Raw genomic sequence first — 25,594 nt, forward strand, 5'->3', positions numbered from 1 at the left:
TGAGAAGAAACAATAGAAATGTCAGTCAACAAGAAGCAGCAAACAACATCAAGAAGGATTAATCTTTCAACTAAGGCACTGGACTCATTTCAAGCTTATATTCCAACAGCTTTACCGCATGTAACTACTGATGTAGTTATAAATTACATATATCATATGAGGCTTATAAGCGATTAAACACTGTTTTCAAGCATTAACTTCCATTTTGAAAATGCATCAAGTACAAAATCGCAGTTAAATCACATGATCATTTTCTATAACTCTAATAAAGGGGTGGATTAAGATGTTTGAAGTTGATACCATTCAAGCACATTCATGCCTTCATCTATTATAAAAATATTCTTCTTCTAAATTAAGTATTAAATTGCAAGATACTTAAACAAGTATCAAAATGTTTCCAAAGAGTACCATTAAGGAACAAGAAAACATCAAAAGAATGTTACTGTAAAATTACCTAATGAACTGTTTGAATCAAAAGTTAAAAAGTTAATTTTTAAAATTTACAGACAGCAAGTGAGGTATTAATTTCTTTTTGCACAGAACGAGCCATGGCAATTTGCAAAGTTTTAGACTAGTTTTATAAAACTATTTATATAAAATTAAGAATTTTGTTACTAATAAAAGCACTCTTTCAAAGTTTGTCCTTCCAAACTCTTTAACCTTCTCTGTCATTAATGCTGACTGATAAGCCACCAGCTGTTTTTTTCTTCCTCGCGCTACAATGCATTCTCTTCCTTTTTAAGGCTAGTACACCCAAGCAACAAACAGCAGGACTTAAGCCAGCTGCTAGAATGACACAAACCTATATATTTAGCTTCCATCTCATTTACTGCCATCTCTCAGTGTCAACCATTTAATGTCGCTTTTGCTCCACTCTGCTGATGTTCCTTGCGGAGCTGCCAACACTGGGGACTGGCGCTGCAGCCAGAAGGTACAAGAACACACAACAAAGTAGAGACCTTATCAGTGATCAGAGACAAAAGCCATGCCTTGTCAAACATATTCAAGTGAAATGCATTTGGGGTTTAGGGTTGCCCCAATTTCTGGTCTCATTTTCACTGTTTATAAATTGTGTAGTTGTTTATATAAATATTAACATTGGATCTTTAGAGAAACAGCCATTTGTTTAATCAGCATTATTCTATCTTCACCTAATAGGACAGAAATCCTCCCATTTGTACTATATTAATTTGCACTATTGGCTTCCCTTCTGCTTTCTCAATGCTTTTCATACACACTAATATAAACTGCACAAAAGTCACATTTGCTTTCCATTTAAGATTGTTTTAAATGTTAACCCTTTTCCTCATTCCACACATTTACATAAAATCTTAATACGGTAGTTTCAATTCTATTTCGAGTAACTATAAAGTTATCAAGTAACTATAAAATAATACCCCTCAAAATGAATTTTATGCTACACGTTCTGTTCATGTAAAAACACTAATCTAATTACTGTCATATTTTGAAAATAATTGGATTTTAAATTGCTTAGAATTATCAGTGTAAGAGAGAGAGCTGTAAAGATAGACAAATTAACAATTTCACGGGTTTAAAATAGGAATCTCTGTTATCATTAGAGGACCATTTGCAATGATTTAAAGGCCCACAGTACAGTTTGGTAGTTCCCTCCTTCAAGTGGTCATAAAAACCTTTAAACAGTAATTGAAAGATTGTTAACAGAAACTCTTTCAAGAAATCAGATCCCGTGAACAATCTAATAGCAGGCATGCTTAAGTGAGATAGTGAATAATCTGTTTCATCCTATTCACTAAGATGAGGTTCTCAGAACAGTGACATCAGTTTCAATAACACCAGGAGACAAGTAAAAATTGTTCAATTCCATGCTCTACTTGGGAATCATGACACATTTATCTAGAGAATTAACAAGTTGTGCTGTGTGTAAATCGGTCTCCAAAACCTAAGTGCAGGTTCCAGCAGTGCCCTCTAAGCCTCACAGTTTACATCATTAAACTCATATTCCAATCACAAAGGATCCTCAGGATATACAGTCCAACAGCTAATTTCCATAATAATACCTTTTAATTAGATGTGACTACATGTGACATTACCCAAGGCACCTAAAGTTGGCAATTTTGCTGTAGACTACTTCCAATTCTCAGTAATTAGAAGTCAGAAATACATGTTTAAATTAGAGCACCATTGCAGAAGGTGATCCTGTTATTACAAACACTTTGCAGAAATACAAATTCTTATACTTCAGGGACACCATTCCCTTTTTTAAAATTATCAAACAAATACATTCACTTTTCTTCCCACAAAAAGGAAGAGCTGACCAAGCAGAAACAGGTTTTGAGGTGACATTTATGTTTATGCAAAGGGCATGTGCTTAGTAACCACTTCATTTCATTGTATTAGTTACTGGAACTTTAGACAAAGTTCTGTGTCCCTTTCAGGCAGTAAGTTTTATGCTGAATTATTCAGTGCTTTATGATTCTAAGTTCCAAAAATAAATTTATTAGTCACCTTGAAAGGTGGGAGGAAACACAGAAATTATACACTCTGAAATCAGAAGACCTTAAAGCTGTATTATATTATATAAATAGTAATTACTATTTTTTCCTCCACAATAGCACTCTCTTTGACAAGTTAAAAAAAAAATAAATAAAGCACTACTCCAAACAACAGAACAAGTAAACCCATGATAAAGATGCATGGCATTGTTTTGTGGATAAAAGGTAGGCATTACCAATGACAGCTGTAATGAAAGTTTCCATATTCAACCAAGATATTTGGGGAAAAAATGCATTTTATGAAAATTCTGAAGTGAGTGATAAATTAGGGTATTTAACCTTCCTAAACATAAACATGCTTTCCACCCATGTGTCTGATTTTAATTACCTAATTTAGCTGACTAAATTGTAATTTATAATCATAAATAACATTAGTTAATATTTGCTTTGCTCCTTTACTTTAACACACATTCAAGTATTGCAATCTGACTCACAGAATTAAAGCTCTAAAGCAGAAACAAAATCTGACTTACTATGACTTCATGGGGGGAGGTGTAATTATGTCCATCTATTGCTTCTATAACAAAACAAACAAACAAACAAAAAGCAAAACACACAAAACACCAAAAAAAAACCCCAACCAACCAAACACAACACCACATAAATAGGCTTCTCCTTGTTGACCATATTTAAAGTGAAAAACTGAACAATTCCATTCACCTTCTGAAAAAGCTGTTGCAAAAGTGCTCAATATACATATACAGCTGTCAGAACCAGAAACTTTGCACAATTCAAGCCTAGAACTGCAGGAGAACAGCAGAAGATATCTTGAATTATAGCCCTTTGAATATCTCTCTTGGTGCTTTAAGGTCTAATCCACCTTGTTTGCTTTAAGCTGTTACATTACCAAACCTCAACTCTCGGCTCTATCTGTAACAAGGTAATACAAAAAAGACAAATGAGGCAAAACTGAAAAGCACCCAAAACACCTTAAAAAGCCCAACTGGTCAGGAGCATTTAAGGGTACAAGTCTCACAACATATGCACTACAGAGTTACGTGCTTCAGCCAGCATCAAGCAGTACGGAGCAGCAGTATTATTGTCCAGTATTATAGTAATAACAACACCTTTGCATATCAATTCATATTGACTCTATTATCTCACACATTTAATAGTACAACATTACTAAAATAGCAGCATATCAACAAGTAACTTCAAGTAACTTCAAGAACAAGAAACTTCTTCTCAGTGAGGGTGACAGAGCACTGGAACAGGCTGCCCACTGGAAGTGGTGGAGTCTCCTTCTCTGGAGACATTCAAAACCCGCCTGGACATGTTCCTGTGCGACCTCACCTAGGTGTTCCTGCTCCAGCAGGGGGATTGGACTAGATGATCTTTTGAGGTCCCTTCCAATCCCAAACATACTGTGATACTGTGAAGTACTATATTCAGGCTTCACTTCTAAGTAGCTTTAGTCTTTTACCCAAGGGTTTGGAAAGTGAGGAGACAGACATTCTGTGCTGACTGCCACCACAGTCATTGCAATGAAAGAACTACCTCCTATTTACCACAGGAAAAAAAGGCATAAGTTATCATAAAGCTTGGAGATGCACTTCAGGGTCACATGACAATCTACCTGTCCATGGTAACATGTATCTCTATATCCTAAGTTATCTTCCAGCCCTATTTATGCTACAAAGCCAGAGCTCCAGGTCTTTTTGTTCAGCTTGCCCATCCGCTGACTCCCCAAAGAAACTGAAATCCTTCAGAAAGGCACACAAGCCATTGTTTACATCCTTCCAGGTCTCAAGGATAACGTTTGCACTTGTGCAAGAAAAAAAAAAAAAAAGATTCAAAATATTATTTTGGCCAGACTAAGTTGAAAAAATCTAGAGACCACATCCCAAGAAATACTATTTCAGTATTTGTGTCGAGTGACAGCAACTTTGCTTTACTTTCAATGCAAGTGACATTCACTTTAAAACAATAGTAATCAAACACAGTCAAATGGCTTTGAACTATACAATTCAAACCACTAGGTTAAACAGTATGACCCAGAAACTGAATATATTATTTTGAATAACCGATTAATTATCATCAATATTTAAGATACACTAACAAGATAAAAACTGGTCATGTCCACTAGTCATGGTGGTAAATTTGGAACAGCAACACAGAGACATCCATTTCATGCAGCATTCATATTTTAGACCACCTGTACTTGGCAGGGAAAACAATAACCTGAGAAACTGCTACGTATTTAAGACAACTTTAAATCATAATTCAGTTTATGATCTTCCAGAGAAAGCAGTCCCTGTATCACTGATGACAGGGCAAAGCCCCCAGTGTCCTTTGACACTACAGATCATAATGTTTGTAACTAGAATGGACTTGATTTTTTAGGACAGTATGTTCTGATATTTTATAAACCATAGAGCTGAAAGATATTGATCAAGCTTATGTCAGTACTCTAAAGAAACAGAAGCTTCTAAAAAAATTAATCAACCTAAGCAACTTAAAATTAAGTGTTGAGAGGATGAATGTACACCATCAGGACAGGTGCATGAGCCTTCCTGAAAGATGGGAAGATACTATGCTCTATAAGAGACAACTAAAGTAAGTGCAAGTAAGATGTAAAAAGGAACAGAATGCTCAACCACCAGCATTATTTTTCTTAAAATACTGAGTGTATATGAAAGAAAAACAATGCATACAATTTCAGAGAAGTGTAGCAAATTTCCAAAGGAATCAATCAGTGCCTTCACAGAATTCAACTATTGTATTTTACACTGGTCTTAATAAGAAAGAGAAAATAACCATAAAAAGCTTAGAATTGTGAATTAATATTATACCAAAGTAACTGAAATGAAGCAATTATGTACAACCACTGTTCATACAGGCTTTAAAAAATAGCAGAAACTAATGAAATAAATTGAGTAGATTCATACAACTATAGATGAATACCTATTAGCTACACAATATCAGAATCAGCTACACAGAGGTGTCTACAAAGGTAGCATTTGTGTTTTATTCTAAATCCAATGTTCAATGCTAAGACAGGCAAACAACGGATCCTAAGCTATGAATCAAAACACAGAAGGAGGAAGCATCTAAACAGAATTTTTACTCCATAACCTGGAGTATTTGTGTACAATCTTACTCTCAACAAGAACCACAAAAAAAGACCAAGCGACCAACATCTGAGAAGAAAATGTAGAGAGCAATACTGCTCTTTTAAATTATGGATCAAATTCACATCAGAAATGAATGCTATAAATGCAGCTTTACACTGAAGACTTCCTTAACAAGTGTTACAAACTTCAAAATGTATTAACAAGAAAAGAACTTCAGAAACAGTAGAACCTAAAAACAGCACATATCTTCAAAACACTAGTCCATATTCTTGCTTAAAAGGCAACTTTTTTTTTTTTTAATTAATATGCACTCCCAAGGCTTATGGTTACTCTAGTGATAAACAATAGATCTCTTAGTATTGAGGACATGTAGGCTGATTCTTACCTGAGTGTAATGACTTGGGAGAGATACAAGGAAAATATCAGGCTGATATTTTGACTAGTACTCAAAAATACTTTTAACAGCCATTCAGGATGAGGCTCAGTGCCTTCTTATCCCAGCAAAACACAGAGCAAGCTAATTAGTAAAGCCCTGCATTTCACTGTTCTACCTATATGAAGTTACAGAACCCACGCTGTCCTCTGATAAGAAAGTATTGAATTACTTTTGCAAGGGCAACTCCATAAAAATCTGATCATACAAACAGTAATACCTAAACTACAGAGCTACTAAAAAGGAAGAAATATCTCATATTCTTGTCAAAAGGTTTCTGTCCACAAGGTATGGAGAGGAAAAAGGAAGATATCATAGTATTGTAATTGTCAGGTTAAGTTTTGGGGTAAAGTATGGCACCTCAGTTTTTTAGGTCTCCTTTGTCAACTATAATAACCAAAGGAAAAAATTTAGAAACTTTTATAATTCTCTTCTGTATTTCTGACCTCCTTATAACATTGTACTTCTCAGCTACAAACCCCATCCTTCAAGAGTCAACTTAAGTTCTCTGAAGAAAAGGGAAGACCTGTTCTTGACTTCAAATAACTGAGTGCATCTACTAGGGATTCTGACACCTAAACAGCAATTTGTAAATCCACGTATGTATTTGAAAAACAGCTCTACTTTGCGGTGTTAGGTAGGGTTTTAGCCCTTACTGATGTATTTCCATGTTTACTGCAGTCCCCAATCCTAGTTAAAGTACACAGGATGTTAATTCACAAAAAACTATTAGCAAGTTCAGCAGGTGTACCCAAGTACACCTGACCTATTCACAACAGCAAGCAAAGTCATGCTGAAGCACCTCCTCCTCCCCGTATAAAACACTTTTACTACAGTAAACACTTGAAAGAACAGATTGAACAATAAAACAATGAAAACCAGAATCAATATTCCACAAATCTCTCTGTCTCACAACTGACCTTTCATCATTTGTATTTGCACACAACTATTCAGAACTTAATCTTGCAAGGACTACTACACAAAAAGTAGTTCTGAGGGAAACAGTTCAGCAAAAGGAAGCATAAACAAATTGACACAACATAATACACGGTCAACCATATACACAAGTACTTTTGTAGTCCATGAAGTTAAGAAATTTATGTGCATAAAATGCAGAATTTTAAAACAGAAGAAGGTATCAAGAAGACAGCTCTGATCTAACAGACTGCCCATTGGAAGCCCAGCTCTGCAGAGACCAATCGAGAGCCGAGCCATCATGAAAGGCTTTGTGTGAGCAAAACCAAGCATGATACATGTTAACTACTAACTTGTTCTTCAAAAAGTTCTGTTGGACACATCCTTTGCAACCTCAAATTTTGTAATTCCCAAAGTTAACCATTTTTAGTAAAATTAATTTATTCCAACTGAAATTTTAGATATTTCATTCCCAGAAAAACAACAGGCACCTACAAACTAACTGTTTATACTGAATTTCTAGACTACCATCCTCCTTCAGCACTTGGCTTCCCCCCCCACACACACACTCCTCATCCACAGTATACAGAAGGCACCTAAATGTTTAGCACTAGGCCTTAATGTCATATTAGATGACTCCTATCCTCATGAGTTGGACCTGTATATTGACTACACAAGAAAAATAACTCACTGCTTTCTACTATAAGTGTCATATATATGCTATGTCAATTTGAAGAAGTTACTAATACAAGCATCACCATAACGAAACGGTATCATAACAAATATGTTCAACTTGTGTATCAGTACCAGATGCAACTCACCTTATTAGATTTCCAGATTTACTCTGAATAATATCAAGGAAAATAGCCTTAGCCCTAGACAAAGCAAGTGCTATTTACTAGGTATTTACTTGTCTTACCTCTACCCTGCCTTCCTTTTTTTTTTTCCTCCACATAAACAAAACAGAATATCTGCAAATAGTTAAAGAGCATAATTTGAAAGTAAGAATGAAATTGGAGTAAGAATATGAACAGATAAATGACTAGGTAATTACCTAACTTAACTGCACTCAATGCTTGAAGGGTTAAATGGGGAAGAAATAATTCTCACAAGGATGAAATACAGATCAAGTTCATCCCTACTCCTGAATTGACCTTGAACCAGCAAGATTACAATCACAGACTGAAGGATAGGATTTCTATCTCCAGTGTCTTCCAATCTTTTGCATCCCAGGACAAACATGTTCTGGAGATTTGACAGGCATATTTCTGAACAAAATTATGACAAAGTATGTAATCTTTCAGCAAGGTACTACCAAAAATGGTAAGCTACTGAGTGTTTACCAGGGCTCAAAAGAAACTTCACTTGCAAAAGGTGAATCAGATGGTTAGTAATGGAAGGCTATACAATAAAGCATTAGACAGAAAAGGTAAAAAAGCTTCATACGAATATTAATGCATGTCTCTGTTTTATTAGCATCTAAACAAAGGGGACCTTTCTCAATGAATCCATTGCTTTACCATTTGCAACCAGAGTGCATAAAGCCTCTCACAAATACAGAAAGTTCAAACTCAAAAATAACCTTTTTTCCTTCCACTACTTCTACTACAATGTTTTTCCAAATATCTCATTCGGACTGGAAATCAGTAATCAAACTACTTCAGTTCTTTTGTACACTTTTGTACTTGTATTACTAGTTGATCTTTTGCCAAACCTCCCTGCAGCTCAGGTTTATTTACAGAGACCAGTTACATTCTCTCTTTCCTTCCTATTGCAAGGGTAAACAAGGGAAGCTCTTTCAGCCTCCTTCCCTGTTTACCGCTAGGGAACGATGAGCTTCAGTAAAAGAAACAGAACAATAAATAAAGAGGATGTTATCATTTTCCTAATCCATATTAGGGAAGCTATTAAATTCTGATATTACCAAATTGAAAAAGGATTTAAACGTTTTGTCAGTAAGTTCCCCGTAGTAAAATGAATCCCTGTGTTCATCATTCTGTTGTACTAATTAAACAGTTTTAACTAAAATGGTCAGAAAGTACGCACAAGCTGTTTATCACTGCTGGCCTTTGAGCTTCAGTATACTCAAAGGACATGCTACTTTAGACGCGATAATTACTGAGTTCTTACATTTTTACTGAAGAGGCACAGAAGAGTTCCAACAGAGAATTCCACATTAATCAGAGTTAACAGGGTACTTATTAATAATAAAGCCATGATTATAATAGAAAACATTTATTCAGTCCAACACTTTTAGGTACTAATTCCAAAAACTGTTTAAATTGATATCAGACACAAAGTTTAGTCTCAGTTCTTTAGGGAAATTCAAGAAAATTAATCATTTATCTGAAGCATAAGAAATGCTAAAGACTTTTAACTATTCACCCACAAACAATAGCATATCCTCCTTTCTTCTGCTTCCTAAGAGCTCAATTTTCCTGACATCTTTTATTTTTCTTTTCTAAACTCTGATGGAAAATATTTTTTATGAATTGGAAACACCTTCAAACTGTAACACCAAAGACTTAAATGAGAGTACAAATATTTAACTGTAGAGAGAATATACTTTTAACTGAAGGGCAAATTATGGACAACTAATGTATTTTAATCTTCTGGGTGCCTTCTGCATTATTTCTCAAGTTTCTGGAGTACATACATGTTTCAGAAAAGCTAAGTAGTTCAAGTATCAGTTTTAAGACTAAAATTTCTATAAAGATCTAACACCTTCCAAGGATGCTAGAAGAAAAAAATATAAATATACACAACTGCATTATTTTATCTTACTATGGGAAAAACAATGATCTAGAAAAGCAGACCACCATAACAGTTACGTAATTTATCAAGCTATGATTACATCACAGCAAAGTATTCCTTACTACTATGACATACAAAAGAAAGTTAGTTATTCTTTAGCAAGATTTTTATGCATCTTCCATTTACTTGTACAGAAGTAAAAGTGCAGACTTTACACAGGCTGTTTCACACAACTGATATTTTGGAAAGTTGAACCTCGCATCAGCTATGGTCTTTAAAGAAAACTTAGAATAAAAATACTCAATATGCACTCATACAAAAAAGTAATTTTTAAAGATTCTATAGAGGATTTTATATATTTATTTTAGCTTTGTAATATATATTATTTCCTCTGTGTAGGTACACAAAGCACAGTGAAACAGTAATACTGAAGTGACACGGGCCACAGAAATTTCTTGTTTTGTCTTTTATAAATACATTTATTTGTATGTTTACATATCTTAAAAAACATAAGTTTGTCTAAACTTACTGTAGACAATTATTTTTATGCCTCAACTTATTTAGGATTCTGTGCACAAAATGGCACTCTAGTATTATTCAGTATTCACCACAATCAACAAATCTACATGCTTAAAACTGCAAGTAAAAAATATTTACCAGAATAAAAGTTTATTAGAACATTAAAAAAAATATCAACGTACTTTTGTGATTTCTGTTATTTAAATATTATGAAATCTACATCAAAACCAGTTTCTAGTCACCCTTCTTTCTTCACTAGCCTGAATGCAAAGCAGGTTATTTAATTTATTGCAGAAAGACTTTAGAAAGGCCTACATACAAAGCCACAGCTTTTTTTTGTAGATAGTGGTATATTCTAGTTGCTTAACCAACTATTGAGGCTGTGCAGATCCCATTCTGAGTAGCTAAGAGCAAATACAGACACCATGTAGACAGGCAGGAGCACACAGACAACAATGAGCTTGGTTCCCCCATGACGCTTTAACTGCAAAGTACCACCATAGTGGTAGAAGTTGTTCATTTTTTAGCAAACATTTCAGAAGAACAACTACCTTCTTATTCCAGGGCACATGTATACAAATCACAGGTCTCTCCATCTTCTGAATTTGTAAGTTTATTAAAATAAACCAGTGACCACTTCAAAAGCATTCTTCTGAAGGCCCACAAAGAGCTAGCATTAGCTAGAGAAATCATACACCTAAAGTTACACAAGTGCTTTGGCAGTTAACTAGAGACAAACTCTTTCCTGCTTATTTACACTGTATTTGCTAATTAACTAGCAGAGAAGAGCTAAGCCACTACATCCTTGATTTCTAGAAGAAAAGCTTATAATAATTATGGGAAATCTAACTCCCTTTTTTTTCCTCACACCTCAGAATTCTAGTACAGCCAGGATCAAGTTCTGTAAAAACTGCAACTGGTAACTAGACAACTCTCACAAAGAATACATTGTTGAGTTATAAAACCAAGATTTCAACAACCAAGCTATGTTTTTAAAAGCCATTAAGCAATATAACTTTAGGATATATACAGATATCTAAGTAAGAGCTACTTATATTGCTCTATGGAAGAACCGTATAGCACAGTTCCTCTCAAAAATCTGTAATTCCAAGTAGTTTCAAAAGAATCACTGGTTTTGGTGTGGGATTACATATGCATGTATATATGTGTACTTATACCTATATACATATGCATATACGTATATTTAATTTGGAAGAAAAATGGAAGGGAAGGAGAAAGAGGTGTCCTTACTATCAATGCAAATTCTCTGAATGCTTTTCCCAGTACAGGTATTTTAATTCAAGAGCAACACAACAACTTTGTGAAAACTGAAAGGGGAGAAGAGATATTTGTCTAAATATTCTGTTCTGAGTAACAACTTGCACTTAATTTTCTTAATGAAGTATGGCACAATGAGGGTTTATTCAGAGGCCTGTATGTTCTAAGCAGCATTAAAATAATAAAACTCAATTTGGAGAGCTTAATCTAATTAATGATACAAAGAAAAGCCACAGAACTACACAAGTGTTACCTCAATTTTTTGCTGTTCAGTACTTTCCTCCACTTTATAGCACTTCAATCTGCAAATGCCTTACTTGGACCCTGCACTCCTCCACTGCAACAGAACTTTTAAATTCTATTACAGAGAAATAACACAATTTCTTACTTTGTCAGTGATCAATGAAAACATTTGGCATAGATTTTGACAGAACTATCTTTCCTGAGTTGTTTTAAGAAACCACTCAGACCACAAAAGTCCTAAATATTTCTTCTATTTAAAGGAAACTATTCTTCCTCAAAAAAGGAAGTTACAATAGAATACAACACCCAGTGGGAGAACATAACACTGGCATGCAAGCAAGGAGTTTTGCTTAAGGGGAGGTGGGAGGACCTGGGCAGGAGGAGAAGGAGGGGTACAATCCCAAAATAAAGACAGCTATATGCAACAGAACTGGTTACACAGGTATGGGACAAACAGTAGTTGAGGTTAAGTATGGCCTCCAAGGATTCTCCAACTGACTTTCAGATACATACTAAGAAGAAAAAACACCATCCCAAGAACTACTTCCCCCATAAAACTCACTACACAGTGTCTCAGGACTTACAAGACTGAATGAACAAGAAAATTCAGATCTTAGATCTACAGCTTTATAATCCATACTAGTTTGGTATTTAGCACAACCTTCTTCCACTCACACTCACTGCAAATCAAGCCACCAAGTGGAAGATACACTGCTTCCCTAAGAAGTATCTTGTCAAAAGCAATTCAGGGTGATCCAAGGGTAGCATCACATTAAATTTACATTTAAATACGACCACAAGGATCGAAAAATAATTTAGGGACTAAAAAGATATACTTACATCTGGATATTCTTTTACAGGCACATATAGTTTCTCTTGTAACTGTACAATAGGTCCCACAGCATCTGGTAATTCTGCACTTCTCTTCTCCGTACTACCATTTAATGTGTCGTTATACATGTCTTTCCGTACTCTGCTAATTTCTGTGGGGGGAAAAACGTATATTAGGTATTAAATACAGTAACAGATTATAATCTAGCATGACAGTCTTCGCTTTCTAATCTTTCCCAAATCTTAACGTCATTTGCTTCTTCTCTTCATGAGCATCATGGTAACTTGAAAGAAAAATCTATTCTGGTTTTATTGAGGTATTTTCATGGGGTTTTTGTTTGTTTGGGGTTTTTTTGTGGTGTTTTGTTTTGTTTAAGTTGCAGCACCCATCTTAAATGTTTTCTTCATGTCTGTAAATTTGCAACCTACTCATCTCGTTTATGGAATTCAGCTATTGAATTAAAAATTATGTGTAGCTCCTTAGAACATATTGTCGACACAAATTGTGCACATCATTTAAAAGGTGTACAAAACTAGTTTTTACAATTTTTTTTAATAAACTATGTAGAAGGCAAATAAATTAGAAATCTATACCTAACATTAACGTAGAAGATACAAAAATGCATCAATACAGTACTATTTCCTAGTTATGACATTAACTATAGCATTTGGAAATCAAATCTTTGAGCAATGAGAAATCTGACAACTCAAGGGTGCACTTACTGAGCACACAGTGTGACAAATAAACTAGTAAATATCATTCTACTGACCACCTCTAGTAAGACAATGAAACAATGAAGACAAGTATGGTATCAGAGACCTCAGCAACCTCCACGTACACCCGGAAGTCCTACTACTTCATTGCAAAGTAAGGAAAAATTCCTCAAAAGCACCAGGGAATGTCACAAGCCGACTTATAAGTACCGTTTCTAGCAATTACACCTGTATTACTCACACTTTGAGATATTTTCTTCCAAGATGTAGTTCAGCAGTTATATAAAAGGCAGCTAAAAATGTCTAATTTGATTCAAATCCAGGTTAGTTTCACTAAATTGTAATATCTGAGAATGGACACAAAGGTTTCTTATTTAACCCAAAAGACAAATTTAACAAGCACTTATATTTCATTTCTAGAACTGTTAAACTGATATTTAAACTGCTGGTATACGAATAAAACCCCCCACATTTCATACCTTACAGAATCCCAACTAGTGTAACATTTTCTCAATGAGTTTAATCCAATATCGCTAAATAATTACTTAAAATGAACGTATTAACCAACTTCCAAACTGAAAACTAACACGTAAACAGGCATTGTTCCCAAAGTGTTAAGACATATGATGGTTCTTTTACGTAGAATTCTTACAACTGCTTTCAAAATCTTCAGAATTAAAATGAAACTGAAACCAGAAACTTCATGTTTTCATCTGACCACAGGAAGCCACAGAAAGAAGTCACTTGAAACTCTAGCAGCAGACAAGAGATTAATGTAACCTCTGTTTCATAATCTATTTCTTCTCTGGCAAATGATTTATAGCTAACATTTCACCACTTAAAAAGAAACTAAGGGAGAGAGTGAGAATGTCACAAATTACGAACCTCAAACAAAACAGACCTAATTTTCAACTGAGTTAGTTTGAATTAATTCTAACAAACTGACTCTGCATATTCAATAACAAGTTGTTTCTCCAGTGGCAACTGACACACTCAATTGTATATACTATATAACGATCTGGTGCTTAACGCCTGTTTACAATGGAGAAATTTTGTCATCATAGAATCATAGCTAAAGGAAAAAATCCACAGCTGCTTCTACACTGACAATAATTTTGGCAACAGGCACAAAATCCTCATAACTAGAAGCAGTATTTGTACTGGCTTCAGTATATAAAGAAATTCTTTAGCACATCTCTTTGAAGAAATATTATCTTTTGGCAGACTTAGTTTCCTTCTCGTTCTCTTCAGATTTTCCATTAACTTACACCCCACTGAAACAAGTTAGGCAGTCTGCTGAAGTACTGAAGCATACGAAGCAACGTGGTCATTTTTATTTGGCAGCTGAGTAGTTACACTGAAAATTTCATTTTAAATTGTATCTTTCATGTAGAATATAATCACTAACATCTGATATCCTAGTTTTCACAGGAAAGAAAGAGCACTTACTTTAATCTTTCCCTTGCAAGTACTCATATGTCACATTCATAACACTCAGAACACACAAGACATTCAGAACACACATAGAGAGCAGGATAAGCTGACTTGGGGACTACCACAGAATTCTGGCATGTGTGAAACCTAAGCCATCTATCACACCTCAAATGCTATATAGAATGAAGACACCTACCAACTCAGGATTTTCTACTCCACTACAGGAACAGACACCTGACATTTAGTTTCCTTTGCATATGTAGCTTTTTATTTCCTCTCTCCACACTGACGCCACTGGTAACACTGACAAACATCAGGACAGGGACAGCCAGCTACATGAACTCCTTATCATCATTATCATCAGCTACTCAAGTGCTACTCTTTCTTCTGCTTCCTGGCCTTTTATCTTCTCTCTTGCCTTAGATTCTTTCCCTAAAACCTCAGAAGAAACATTCAGAAGCAGTAGGTGAAATAACAAGCCTGTACTCCCAGTTTTTCTTTAACTGCTGATCGGGTGTCTAAATTCCCTTTCTGTATCTATCACCACCTAGGAGCCTGTCTTCACTAGCCTTGCATTTGGCAGAACTGAAGGACTACTGCTTAAATTACAAAATAATTTGATCAAGTCTCCAGTTGAACCCATTCTCATTCACTTCTAGCTATGGACAGAACACAACCTATCTTCTTCCTCAACTTTTCACCCCAGCCAACCACAAGCATTATCCCAAATACACAACTCTTAAAGTTATTTATCTGCTTAATATATACCCTGGGCTTTTCCAGACAATGCTGAATGTTTTTACACATCTTTAAGTTTGGTTGTTTTTTTTAATGACTAACAGCAGTTTTCTCAGATACATGACTCTCATTTAATCACACATCTTATGTCTCTCTATACAAAAGTACTGAATTTTTATCACATAATCTTTCCTTTTAGTCTCTATTAAAGCAAATTCAAGCCTCTAGTTTTGAGTATCTTTCAACTTTGCCACTCTTAGCAGTTCCGTGTATCTATAGAACTATCTGCTACTGTACTTCCAGCACCTTCCTCAAGAGTTGATCAGAAGTGCAGTAAGATTCCAGAAATCCTCACCACCAGCATGTTACAAAAGCTAAAAGCTCTACTCTCACCTCTAGCGAGTATTCATTTTACCCTGTCCTGATATACTTAAAAATACTTAACAGCAGGAAGGTCACATCCTCAAAGCACACCACATCCCACTGGAAAATAAAAGGAACCCAAGTAAACAGTCTTTTATTTAGATTTATCTCCCATCATTTCTTGCACACTATCAAGCAGATGCCTCATCTTCCCTTCCCAAAAGCTTCTTTGGCACATCTCTCATGAAATCACACTTCCCAAGTTCATTTGCAAGGCTTGTCCGCATTTGTAGTTCTTTACAAATTCTCCCACCATGACATATCACAGAAAGCCAAATGATTAAAAAATAAGGAAAGCTTTAGTTTCAAAATGAACATCCAAGTACAGTTCTAACTATTTTACCCCTATCTTAACAGTGCAGTGGTAATTATGTTGTATAACGTTCCAGGGATTTAAAAGAGTTAAGTAAGGAGAGAGACTTAATTATAATAGTAGATATTACTTTAAAAGACATACAGCAGCTTCACCATACCTCTAAAACCTGTGAGCTCTGCAAATGCAGTAATAGGCCTCCCCTTGAAAAGATCTCAGTACACTACTGTAGGCAGAAGCAGAAACTCATATGAAGAATTTCAAAATCCACATTATTCACCTTTAACAGTACTTTGGTCTGTCTGTTCTAAGCAATAAGTTTAGCAGTAAATGACACGTTTGTCTTGCTCACAGCAAGGCAGTGGAGAAACAGACTCAAGAAGAGACAGTTTTCAATATAGTTACCATGTTCCACCTTAATATGGCATGACACGGTCACCTATGGTGGCAATGACATGCATTCTCATCCAGGAGAATATTTTTCTTCCTCTGTCCCCAAAAACTATGCAAATAATGTAATCTTTTGTTTCCTTCATCCACAGATAGTATTTTTCAATCTCTCAAACACCTAATGCATGATCTGAAGCCAGACACTGTCTATACTGACTACATTTACCTACAGACATTGCTTCTTTGATTGCTTCACAACACTTAACAATATTCTTCTTGAGCACATGAAGGACAGTGTTCAGATGAACGTTTGTCACCACATTAAAAACCACCAGGAAGTTACCACTTCTCAACTGTTAATTACCATTCCCTTTAGGGAAGTAAGAGTCTGCACATGAGTTTAAGGCTGTTGGATTGCAATGTAAAATGGGTTTACATAAACCACTCAGCAAGCATATTCAAAGCAGGAAATCACTGAAAAGGTTCAAATTCTTCCTCTCTCATCACTTTGAGTTGCAAACCACCCTCATTCCCAGTGCCCGCAGCTTTAGAATTTCTCATCATGAAGGCCTCTTCTAAATTATAAAGCTTTACCTTTTGAAAGAAAAGCAGACTTGGACACAGTTTTTAAACCAACACATTCCTCACCGCAGTTTAAAGCAGAGCTAAAAATTTGAAGAACTGAAACAAATCTTACGACATTAACAATTTGCTCCAAATTAGTTACAGCCATTTAAACCGAGCTAAACTGATACAACTCTCAGCCTATGTTCCCTTCCTAAGTCTAATGTAACATTAAGCCATCTATGCACACAGAATTTAACTCTTTAAACTGAAGAAAATAAGAAGTGTTCATCTGTCACAGAAGAGCCACTTACCTATCATTCTTAATTTTTACAATACACAGCAAATGAGTAGAACGAAGCAATAGCCACAATCAGCAAGCAACTCGAATGAATCAAAACACTAACCAACTTGCAAGACCAGTCAGCATGCTTCCTTAAGGAAGCAAAGCACCACATTCTTAAGGTAGTTTCCATATGAAATAAGTTACGAGCAAATTCTTTAAAAATTTAAGGGGTATGGTGAGAAAAAGTTACGTTCATATAGCTGAAAATCTACATGGTACTTGGATCTCAGTGATACATAGAACATCCAGTTTCAGTTTTCTATGTTCTTACAGAAATCAAGTTATGCCCAAAATATCGGTGACACCAATTATTTATTTTTTTCACATACAGTATAATTTTAAGTATTTTGACAGGAAAAGTTAATTCTTAGAATAAATTCATTTCTTACAGACTATGGCACTAAAAATAAGCATAAGTAACACCTTCAGTATTTCCACAATAGGGTTTTTTTTTGTGAGAAGTGAAAATTTCTGATACCTATCTATCAGAGATGTCTTGAGTAAGTCCACTCAAATTCAGAAGATACACATGCATTGAGCTGAGGGGGTAGGCCAGGAAAACAACTGATTTAAGTCCCTTCTTATTCTTTACTCCTAAGAAGATTAATGTTTTCTTTGGTTGATTTTGTCTGTTTTTTCCTTTGGTGTTGTTTTGGTTTTTGTTTGTTTGGTTTTGCAGTTTTTGTTTGGTTTGTTTTTTTTCCTGTTTTGTTTTTTTGGGGCTTTTTTTTTTTTCTTTTTAATGCGAAATGCAGCAAGGTGTGCAAAAAGTTAATATTTTAATAAAATATTTTTACTGTACACAACTGCTGCTGGATCACCAATTTAAGAATGTAAGAGTACTTTTAAGCAAGAAAATAGACTTTTTACAATTCTTTTGCAATCAAATAGGTCCCGAAACTAGTAAACAAATGCTACAAACATTCTAGCATACAGACACACAATTACCACTTTGGAGGATCTAAACCCACTGAATGTGGATCCAGGATTTATCCAGGCAGACAATCCATTCCATGTTCCATTAAAGCTTAACCCATCAATTAGACAACTGCAATTAGATATCAGTTAGTTTAATGTAATAGATAGTATTTTCTTCAAACAGCATCCAATAATATTGTAAACAAAGCACCTGGAAAAACATAACTAAGAATGGAGATAAAAAAAAAGGCAGAAAAGGTATATTCTGCTCTTAATGAAAAATCTCTGAAGACAGGTGCTCTATAGCCTCTTGAAAGCATTCTGAAGGTTAACACAGAGCATGTGCTCAAACTACAAGATGAGTGATGTGCTGATGTTCATCGCCTGCCTCAAAAGAACCTTGTTGACCCAGCACATACCAAATTTAAATACAACCTTTATTATAAATAATTAAAACAAGAACCAAAAGAACACTATGTTGCCCCATTTATGCACTGAATTAATCAACACTTTCAAAAAGAAAATGAAAACTGTAATTTCTGGACACCACAACTGAGAATATGGCATGCAAGTCATGCAGCAGTGTCACCCCCCAAAGAGTGTTTGCATTTCGAATTTTAATTCATCTTTTAATGCCTCGGAAACTATAGTTTCTTCTCCTTTGTTCCTTTGAGTCCAATCTAGTGGTACACTTTCAGTGATTAAACTGTCAGTCCAGTGATAAGTGGGCAGCACTTTCAGCAATTTGTCAGCACTCTTGGTATCAAAATTCAGTCATTTCTTTTTGCAAGAAGAGCCTGCAAAACTCCTTCTGTTGTGGGCAGTTGTTAAGGTTTGCATCAAACTGACTTCAAAACCAAATACAGCACACTCATCTGTTCTTTTTGTATAAATGTCAACAGAAAGCTTTTAAGTGCTTTATTATTGGTGGAACGCTGCAACTCACGTGTTTTCTAATCTAGCAGCTTTAGTATGCTTACTTGGCAAAGAAATAGTTGTTTTTATTCATCACAATTTCAACAGTCTTCACTGTTAACACCAGTGCTGTTTACTACTATTGCTGATGCAGCAGAAATAGCAAAGCTAGCAAAAACAGTCATTTTTAATATTGTGTCACATGGAGCTGTACCCTGCATGCATCATCAGTGTACAGACTAAAATGTTGGCAAGCACTTACTCTACCCACCCTCAGCTATTAATGATTGAAATGCCTGACCATAAGGCAAACAAGATTCCCATCATCTTTCCTTCATAAACCAATACAGAATAAAAAAATAAAGATTTAGACAAACACGACCAAGCACCAAAGCTGATAAAACTGTCCACTTCTGAAAAATTTTCATACGTGAGCAGTTTTGGTTTACAGCATGACACTGAACTCTGCCATAATTAGCTAGCAAATTTTAAAGTCCTGCATTTGTTTCCACATACTAAAACTCACAATTACATAATTTAATATGAAAATATTTAAGAACAATGAGAAGAGGTCTGATCAAAATCCATCAACCCTGCATTACATTTGACAGCGGCAATCTGTATTCACTTAAGAAAATCATATGGAGAAGATTAAATGAAGCTCCTTCATTTTCTTGATAAATTCAAAAAGCTGTACATTTGAGATGAAGTCCTGTGTCTCCTCATATCCCAGTACTACGCCTCAGAAAAAAATCTAAAAACCTTTTACATAAAAATCAGCTTAGAAGTTCCTAAGAGGATAGCTGAAAAAGACTTTCAGCAGTCTACTTGGTGTCTCCAAATAACATCATCTATAATAACAACTGACATACACTATCCATCCACATCCAAATGAGTGTCTTTGTAAAACTGAAAGCTTCTCGAGATGAGTAATTAGCTGATAGCCAGAAAACAGTACAATTCAACTAAACTTCTAAGAATCAAAGAAAATCAAGTGTTTTAATGGTCAACATTAAAAATTATGAAAATTAATCCAAAACCTCCATTGTGTTGTTAAGTCTCAGCGTTAGATCAAGCTTAAACAATAACTCCGTTAAAGTAAATGAACATATATTGTTCTGCTTGTTACAAAATCTCCTTACAACAACCATTAACTGCATAAAACTCTTCGAAACATTTTCCACTGGTAGAGTCCATCAGCACAGCAGGACTGCCAAACCAGATATGGTGGCTCACATTCATAGCAGGCTTTATTATTACACTTTCAAAAATCCTCTACTCTAGCTCCCTTTAGCAGCAAGCCACCCTCAAATACTCAGTTACAAGTAGCACAGTCACTCATAGGTCCAGCTGCTAAATCTGTCCCAGGTGTGTGTTTGGTACTTTTCCATACCACCTAGCATGAATCAATTGTTTGGCAGCTAACCATAATAATGAAAGACTTGGATATGTTTGATGCAGCAGAATCAGCAGGAATGCAATTCTGTACGAACTATTAATCATGATCACAAAGTTGAAAGAAAGGCGCCATCCATTCTATGACATTTAAACATCAACATTACTTGTTGCTATTTAAAAACATCAGCTTAACAATATTAGAACTTCCATGCATTTAGTTCCTCAGGTGTGCATTTTTTAAACAAAAATACTTTACCTCGGTTTAGTATCTGGTTTTGGAATTGCTCTTCGTGAACAGTGCACACTGACTGGTCTAAATGGACCTTCTCTAGCCAGATGCTATTCCACACTCCCCACGTTTAAATTCATCCATTCACAACAGAGTCAACTGCTGTCCAGTTTTGACGGGTATCTTCAGTATATGAAATAAATCATATTTATGTTGAACAACTATGCAGCCATGTAACTGGAAGCTCTCCAGTTCAAGACAAGACATTCTCTCAAAAAATTCTACTGAGCACTTCAGAAAACAACGGCCTAATTCACATCAGAATCCCTTCAGTACCAGAAAAGAAATCCCATACCCTATGCTGTCCTGCCAGTATGTGCGGGGAGTGCCTAAGGTAAAAAGATGGTATTTTTCAACCTGTAAAACAAAACAAACTAAATAAATTCCTGATAGAGATCCTGCAAAATGATCAGTTTTGAAGTATAGTAGAGAATTAAAATTCTGATGGAGTTATCTAAATTTCAGGTTTGTTTATTCTTAAAACTGAGAGGAGACCAAGTAGTGAAAGCAAATTAAAAAAAACCTACTTGAAATAACTAAACAGATTATTTCCTGCTTTCCAATGTGCATCTTAACACTCACCATTTACAAAGAATAACATAATGCACATGCATGTTATTTTCTCAACCTTCTGGAAGCTATCCACAACCATCCTCCACAGAGTTAGCAATTACGAGAAAACATTCCATCGGTTAATGCAATCTTTATTGTATGAAAGGAGTGAAGGCTTTTTTTTTTTACTTCCATAATCACCCAAGAATAATTAACTATTCACTAACACAGTAGTGTCACGGGAGTCTTCTTACTAACTGCGGACAAAGGAAATCTCCTACATTTTCTACACACAAAGGTAATCTGAGGGAACACAAAACTTTGTAGCAAATACGAAGTACTTCAGGAATTGCTGGAAAGTGTAGATGCATAACCTATGTTCTCTGTCATTTTTTCACATAGCTTTCTATCAGCCTTTTCCTTGTCATAAAACTGAATCTTCTACAGTATACACACAGAGTGATGACTTCATACATTAAAAAAGCTAGATATCTAGATCATACACACATGAGGTTTAGCAAGGCCACTTGGGTCACAACCCCAGGCAGTGCTACAGACTTGGGCAAGACTGGCCGGAAAGCTGACTGGCAGAAAGGGATCTGGGGGTGTTGACTGACAGCCAGCTGAAGGTCAGCTAGCAGTGTGCCCAGGTGGACAAAAAGGCCAACAGCATCCTGGCTTGTATCAGGAATAGTGTGGCCAGCAGGACTAGAGAAGTGATTGTGCCACTGTACTCAGTGCTGGTGAGGCCAGACCTTGAATTCTTTATTAAGTTTTGGGTCCCTCATCATAAGAAAGACACTGAGGTACTAGAGAGAGTGCAGAGAAGGGTGACAAAGCTGGTGAGGGGCCTGGAGCACAAGTCTCATGAGGAGCAGCTGAGGGAACTGGGGCTGTTTAGCCTGGGGAAAAGAAGGCTGAGGGGAAATCTTGTTGCTGTCTACAACTACCTGAAAGGAGGTTGTAGCATGGAGGGTGTTGGTCTCTTTTCCCAAGTAGCAAGTGACAGGACAAGAGGAAATGGCCTCAAACTGTGCCAGGGGAGGTTTAGATTGGATATTAGGAAAAAATTCTTCATGGAAAGGGTTGTCAGGTGTTGGAACAGGCTGCCCAGGGAAGTGGTGGAGTCACCATCCCTGGAGATGTTTAAAAGGCTTTTAGACAAGGTTCTTAGGGACATGGTTTAGTGCTAGAGTTAGGTTATGGTTGGACTCGATGACTTTGAGGGTGTCTTCCAACTGAAATGATTCTATGATTAAAGAAAATCCTACTTTTAAACACACTGCTCCCTATCACTCAGTATTGTTATACACACTGCCCTACCCTGGCACGGTCAGCATTTTACTCACAAGACTATAATAAAGTAAAAAGTTTTGGCTGACAAGTACCAACACTGACATTGACAAATTAATAATCTCCCACATTAAATACATTAACTATTGCACTCCTCTGACATTAAGTGCATTATCAACATGCACTATACAACTTTAAACTAACTTTTAAGTATTGGAAGACTTTCCAGAGTTAAGCAGTACATAAACAGAATCTCCACTTAATCACAATCTCTACAGAACCAAACATATAAGCAACACTGAACACAGCTGACCAAACTAGAGCCCTAAATTAAGTATTACTCATCTGTGTTAAAAGATTATACATGTCCAACACACCTTTTAGCTTATATTTAAGTTATAAAGCTTAATTAGCACAGACAGCAAGTCTTAATATAGCAGTAGTCAAATATTCCTACATGTGATAAATGTATAGATTTTATCTATGATATCACTGATGAACCAACATAGAGAGTTAGTTTTGACTTGGCTTTAGTAAGCAGAAGACTTCAAAGGAGACGGGTCAGCAAATCAAGGTCTGAATCTTGAACAAACTGAAGAACAACAATTTTTATTTATGCTTACATTTCAAAACAGGTGACTTTGATGAAGTAATGGAATCTGTCGTAATAGCAAAATCATCTGAACAGAAGAGGTGTTGGAAAGAAGAAAAACTGGAAACTCTAAGTAGGAAGTACAACAATGAAACTTACTCATTCACGCAGGAAAAGCCTCCAAAATTTAGTTCAAGAATAAATATTCCAGCCAGACAGATTAGTCTGTTTGTATGACTACGCCAAATTTCAGAAATGTTGAAGAACTTAAAATACCCATGTGAAAATCTGTAAAGCATACATGTTTATCAAAGTTAGACTCTGATACGCTAACATAACTCCAAGAGTGGTCAAGGAAACAGAGCAGTGTAAGTTTAGTTTCCCATGCGCCACTCTGCATGGAATTTAACTAAAAAATGCCAATTTCTAGTAAAGTTCTTCAAGGTATAAGCTAAAATCAAGTAACAATCAAAAGGAGTTTGACCAAAGGCAATGGAAAACCTCATAAAGGGTGAACCGAACGATCTCTAAAAACTGATTAGTCAAAGTGCTGCAAAAACTAGGAGGTTCCACCTCCCTCAAATGAAGAATGTTCTGTTCGCTGCAGACAGGATGCAAAACCTGTTATCAATCATACACCGACCAGGAGGGACCAAGCAATGACAGCAGCAGAAGAGCACATATCTTAACTGGTGTTGCTCTGTATGGTATTTTCAATAAGGAATGCAAAATTTGCATGAACAACTGTGTTAAAACACTGCATGCAATTTTGGCCATCCAAATATTTTATATCTTCAGTATTTTCTCTGAATGAGGATCATTTAAAAGGAAAAAACAAACCACACACACAAAAAACAGAAGTTTGCTCATTATCAATTCACAAACAACTGCCACCAGAATAAGAGTTAAAAGGGCAACACGTGCTGTAAAATTAAACAGATTTTAACGGGCTTTAAGTGTAACAGTAAAAGAAAACACCTCTGAATTTGGGACATGTGATTTTGAAAGAACCCACCACAGCAAATTAAGATGTTGGTGGGGAAAATATTGTTAAATCAAAACATGACCTGTTTTCAGGTAAGATATATGATACACAGCTTGGAATAGGAATTCCTTACCAAAACAGTCTTCAAATTACAACAAATTAGACAGGTCACAAACTAAGAATAAAATAATTCTGTATGCAGATGGTTTACTAAACTGCTATATGACCCATACATATCATATTTACAGTAAGATTAACTTTATTTCAAGCACCACTGTTAAAAAGATTCCATTAAGAACACTACATATGCTAATAAGCTCCATTTTACCTTACTGCAAATTGTAATTTATTATACAAGCACAATCAGTGTCAGAAACTTGTATTTGAGAAATACAAGTAAAAAATTGTAGCAATATCATTAAATACTTTAACCAAGGTGTTGAAAGGATTAAAAAAATGTTTCTCTTTATGCTAGGTAGTATATCCAGAAAATAGGATGTCCTGGTTTTGTTAAAAAAAAGTTTCTCTTTCAGTGAATTTTGCCTGTCAGCTAAAGCCTTCATATTAACTGCATTTTCCTGGAGAACCAGACCGATGTTTTTGTAAACCTAGCAATGGAATGCAAACTTATTGATAAGTATGGATGGACATCGCGCGAGAGGGGCAACCAGAAACCAGTGACCAAGAAACTGACCAACTGTGTATAACATTCCATTCACGTGAATACTTCATATAAAAGTGGGAGATCACGAGGATCTCATCCTTTTCCCTTTTGCCTTTGCTTTTTCCCTTCTGCTTACGGCCGACATTAGGAGAGGACCTTGCTAGTCGTCCCTGTGAACTGAGGCCTAGTGAGAGACTGAATCCAGCTCCGGTTGGCTGCAGAGTCCAATCCAGGACTTCAGGTGACGGCTCTGCAGTTGCTGAGACTTTCAAGATTGGTTTTGTATATTTTGTATTATTTTCTCTATTCTTATTAGTAGCTTTAGTAAAACATTGTTAATTTTTCCAACTCTCCTCTCTCTGTCCTTCTTTCCCTCCCGATCGCCTGTGCTGAGTGGGAAGGGGGGAGAGGGAGGGGCAAAAAGGGGGAAGTGGGGGGGAGAAGGGGTTAACAATACATCTGCCAGGGTTTTATTGTCACCCCGC

At 35.8% G+C, this 25,594-nt stretch overlaps 1 protein-coding gene across 7 annotated transcripts in view; it reads right to left on the minus strand.

Moving 5' to 3' along the window:
* QKI (QKI, KH domain containing RNA binding) overlaps positions 1-25,594 on the minus strand; it is a 159,209-nt gene that overhangs the window by 107,523 nt on the left and 26,092 nt on the right. For all 7 annotated transcript variants that reach the window (XM_082047997.1, XM_082048001.1, XM_082047999.1 and 4 more), the window contains exon 2: positions 12,591-12,733. In XM_082047997.1, coding sequence (XP_081904123.1) covers positions 12,591-12,733 — 143 coding nt within the window. The remainder of the gene's footprint in view (positions 1-12,590; positions 12,734-25,594) is intronic.

This window comes from Streptopelia decaocto (genome assembly GCF_964273445.1).
Source record: "Streptopelia decaocto genome assembly, chromosome: 3".
Classification (NCBI taxonomy): Eukaryota; Metazoa; Chordata; class Aves; order Columbiformes; family Columbidae; genus Streptopelia; species Streptopelia decaocto.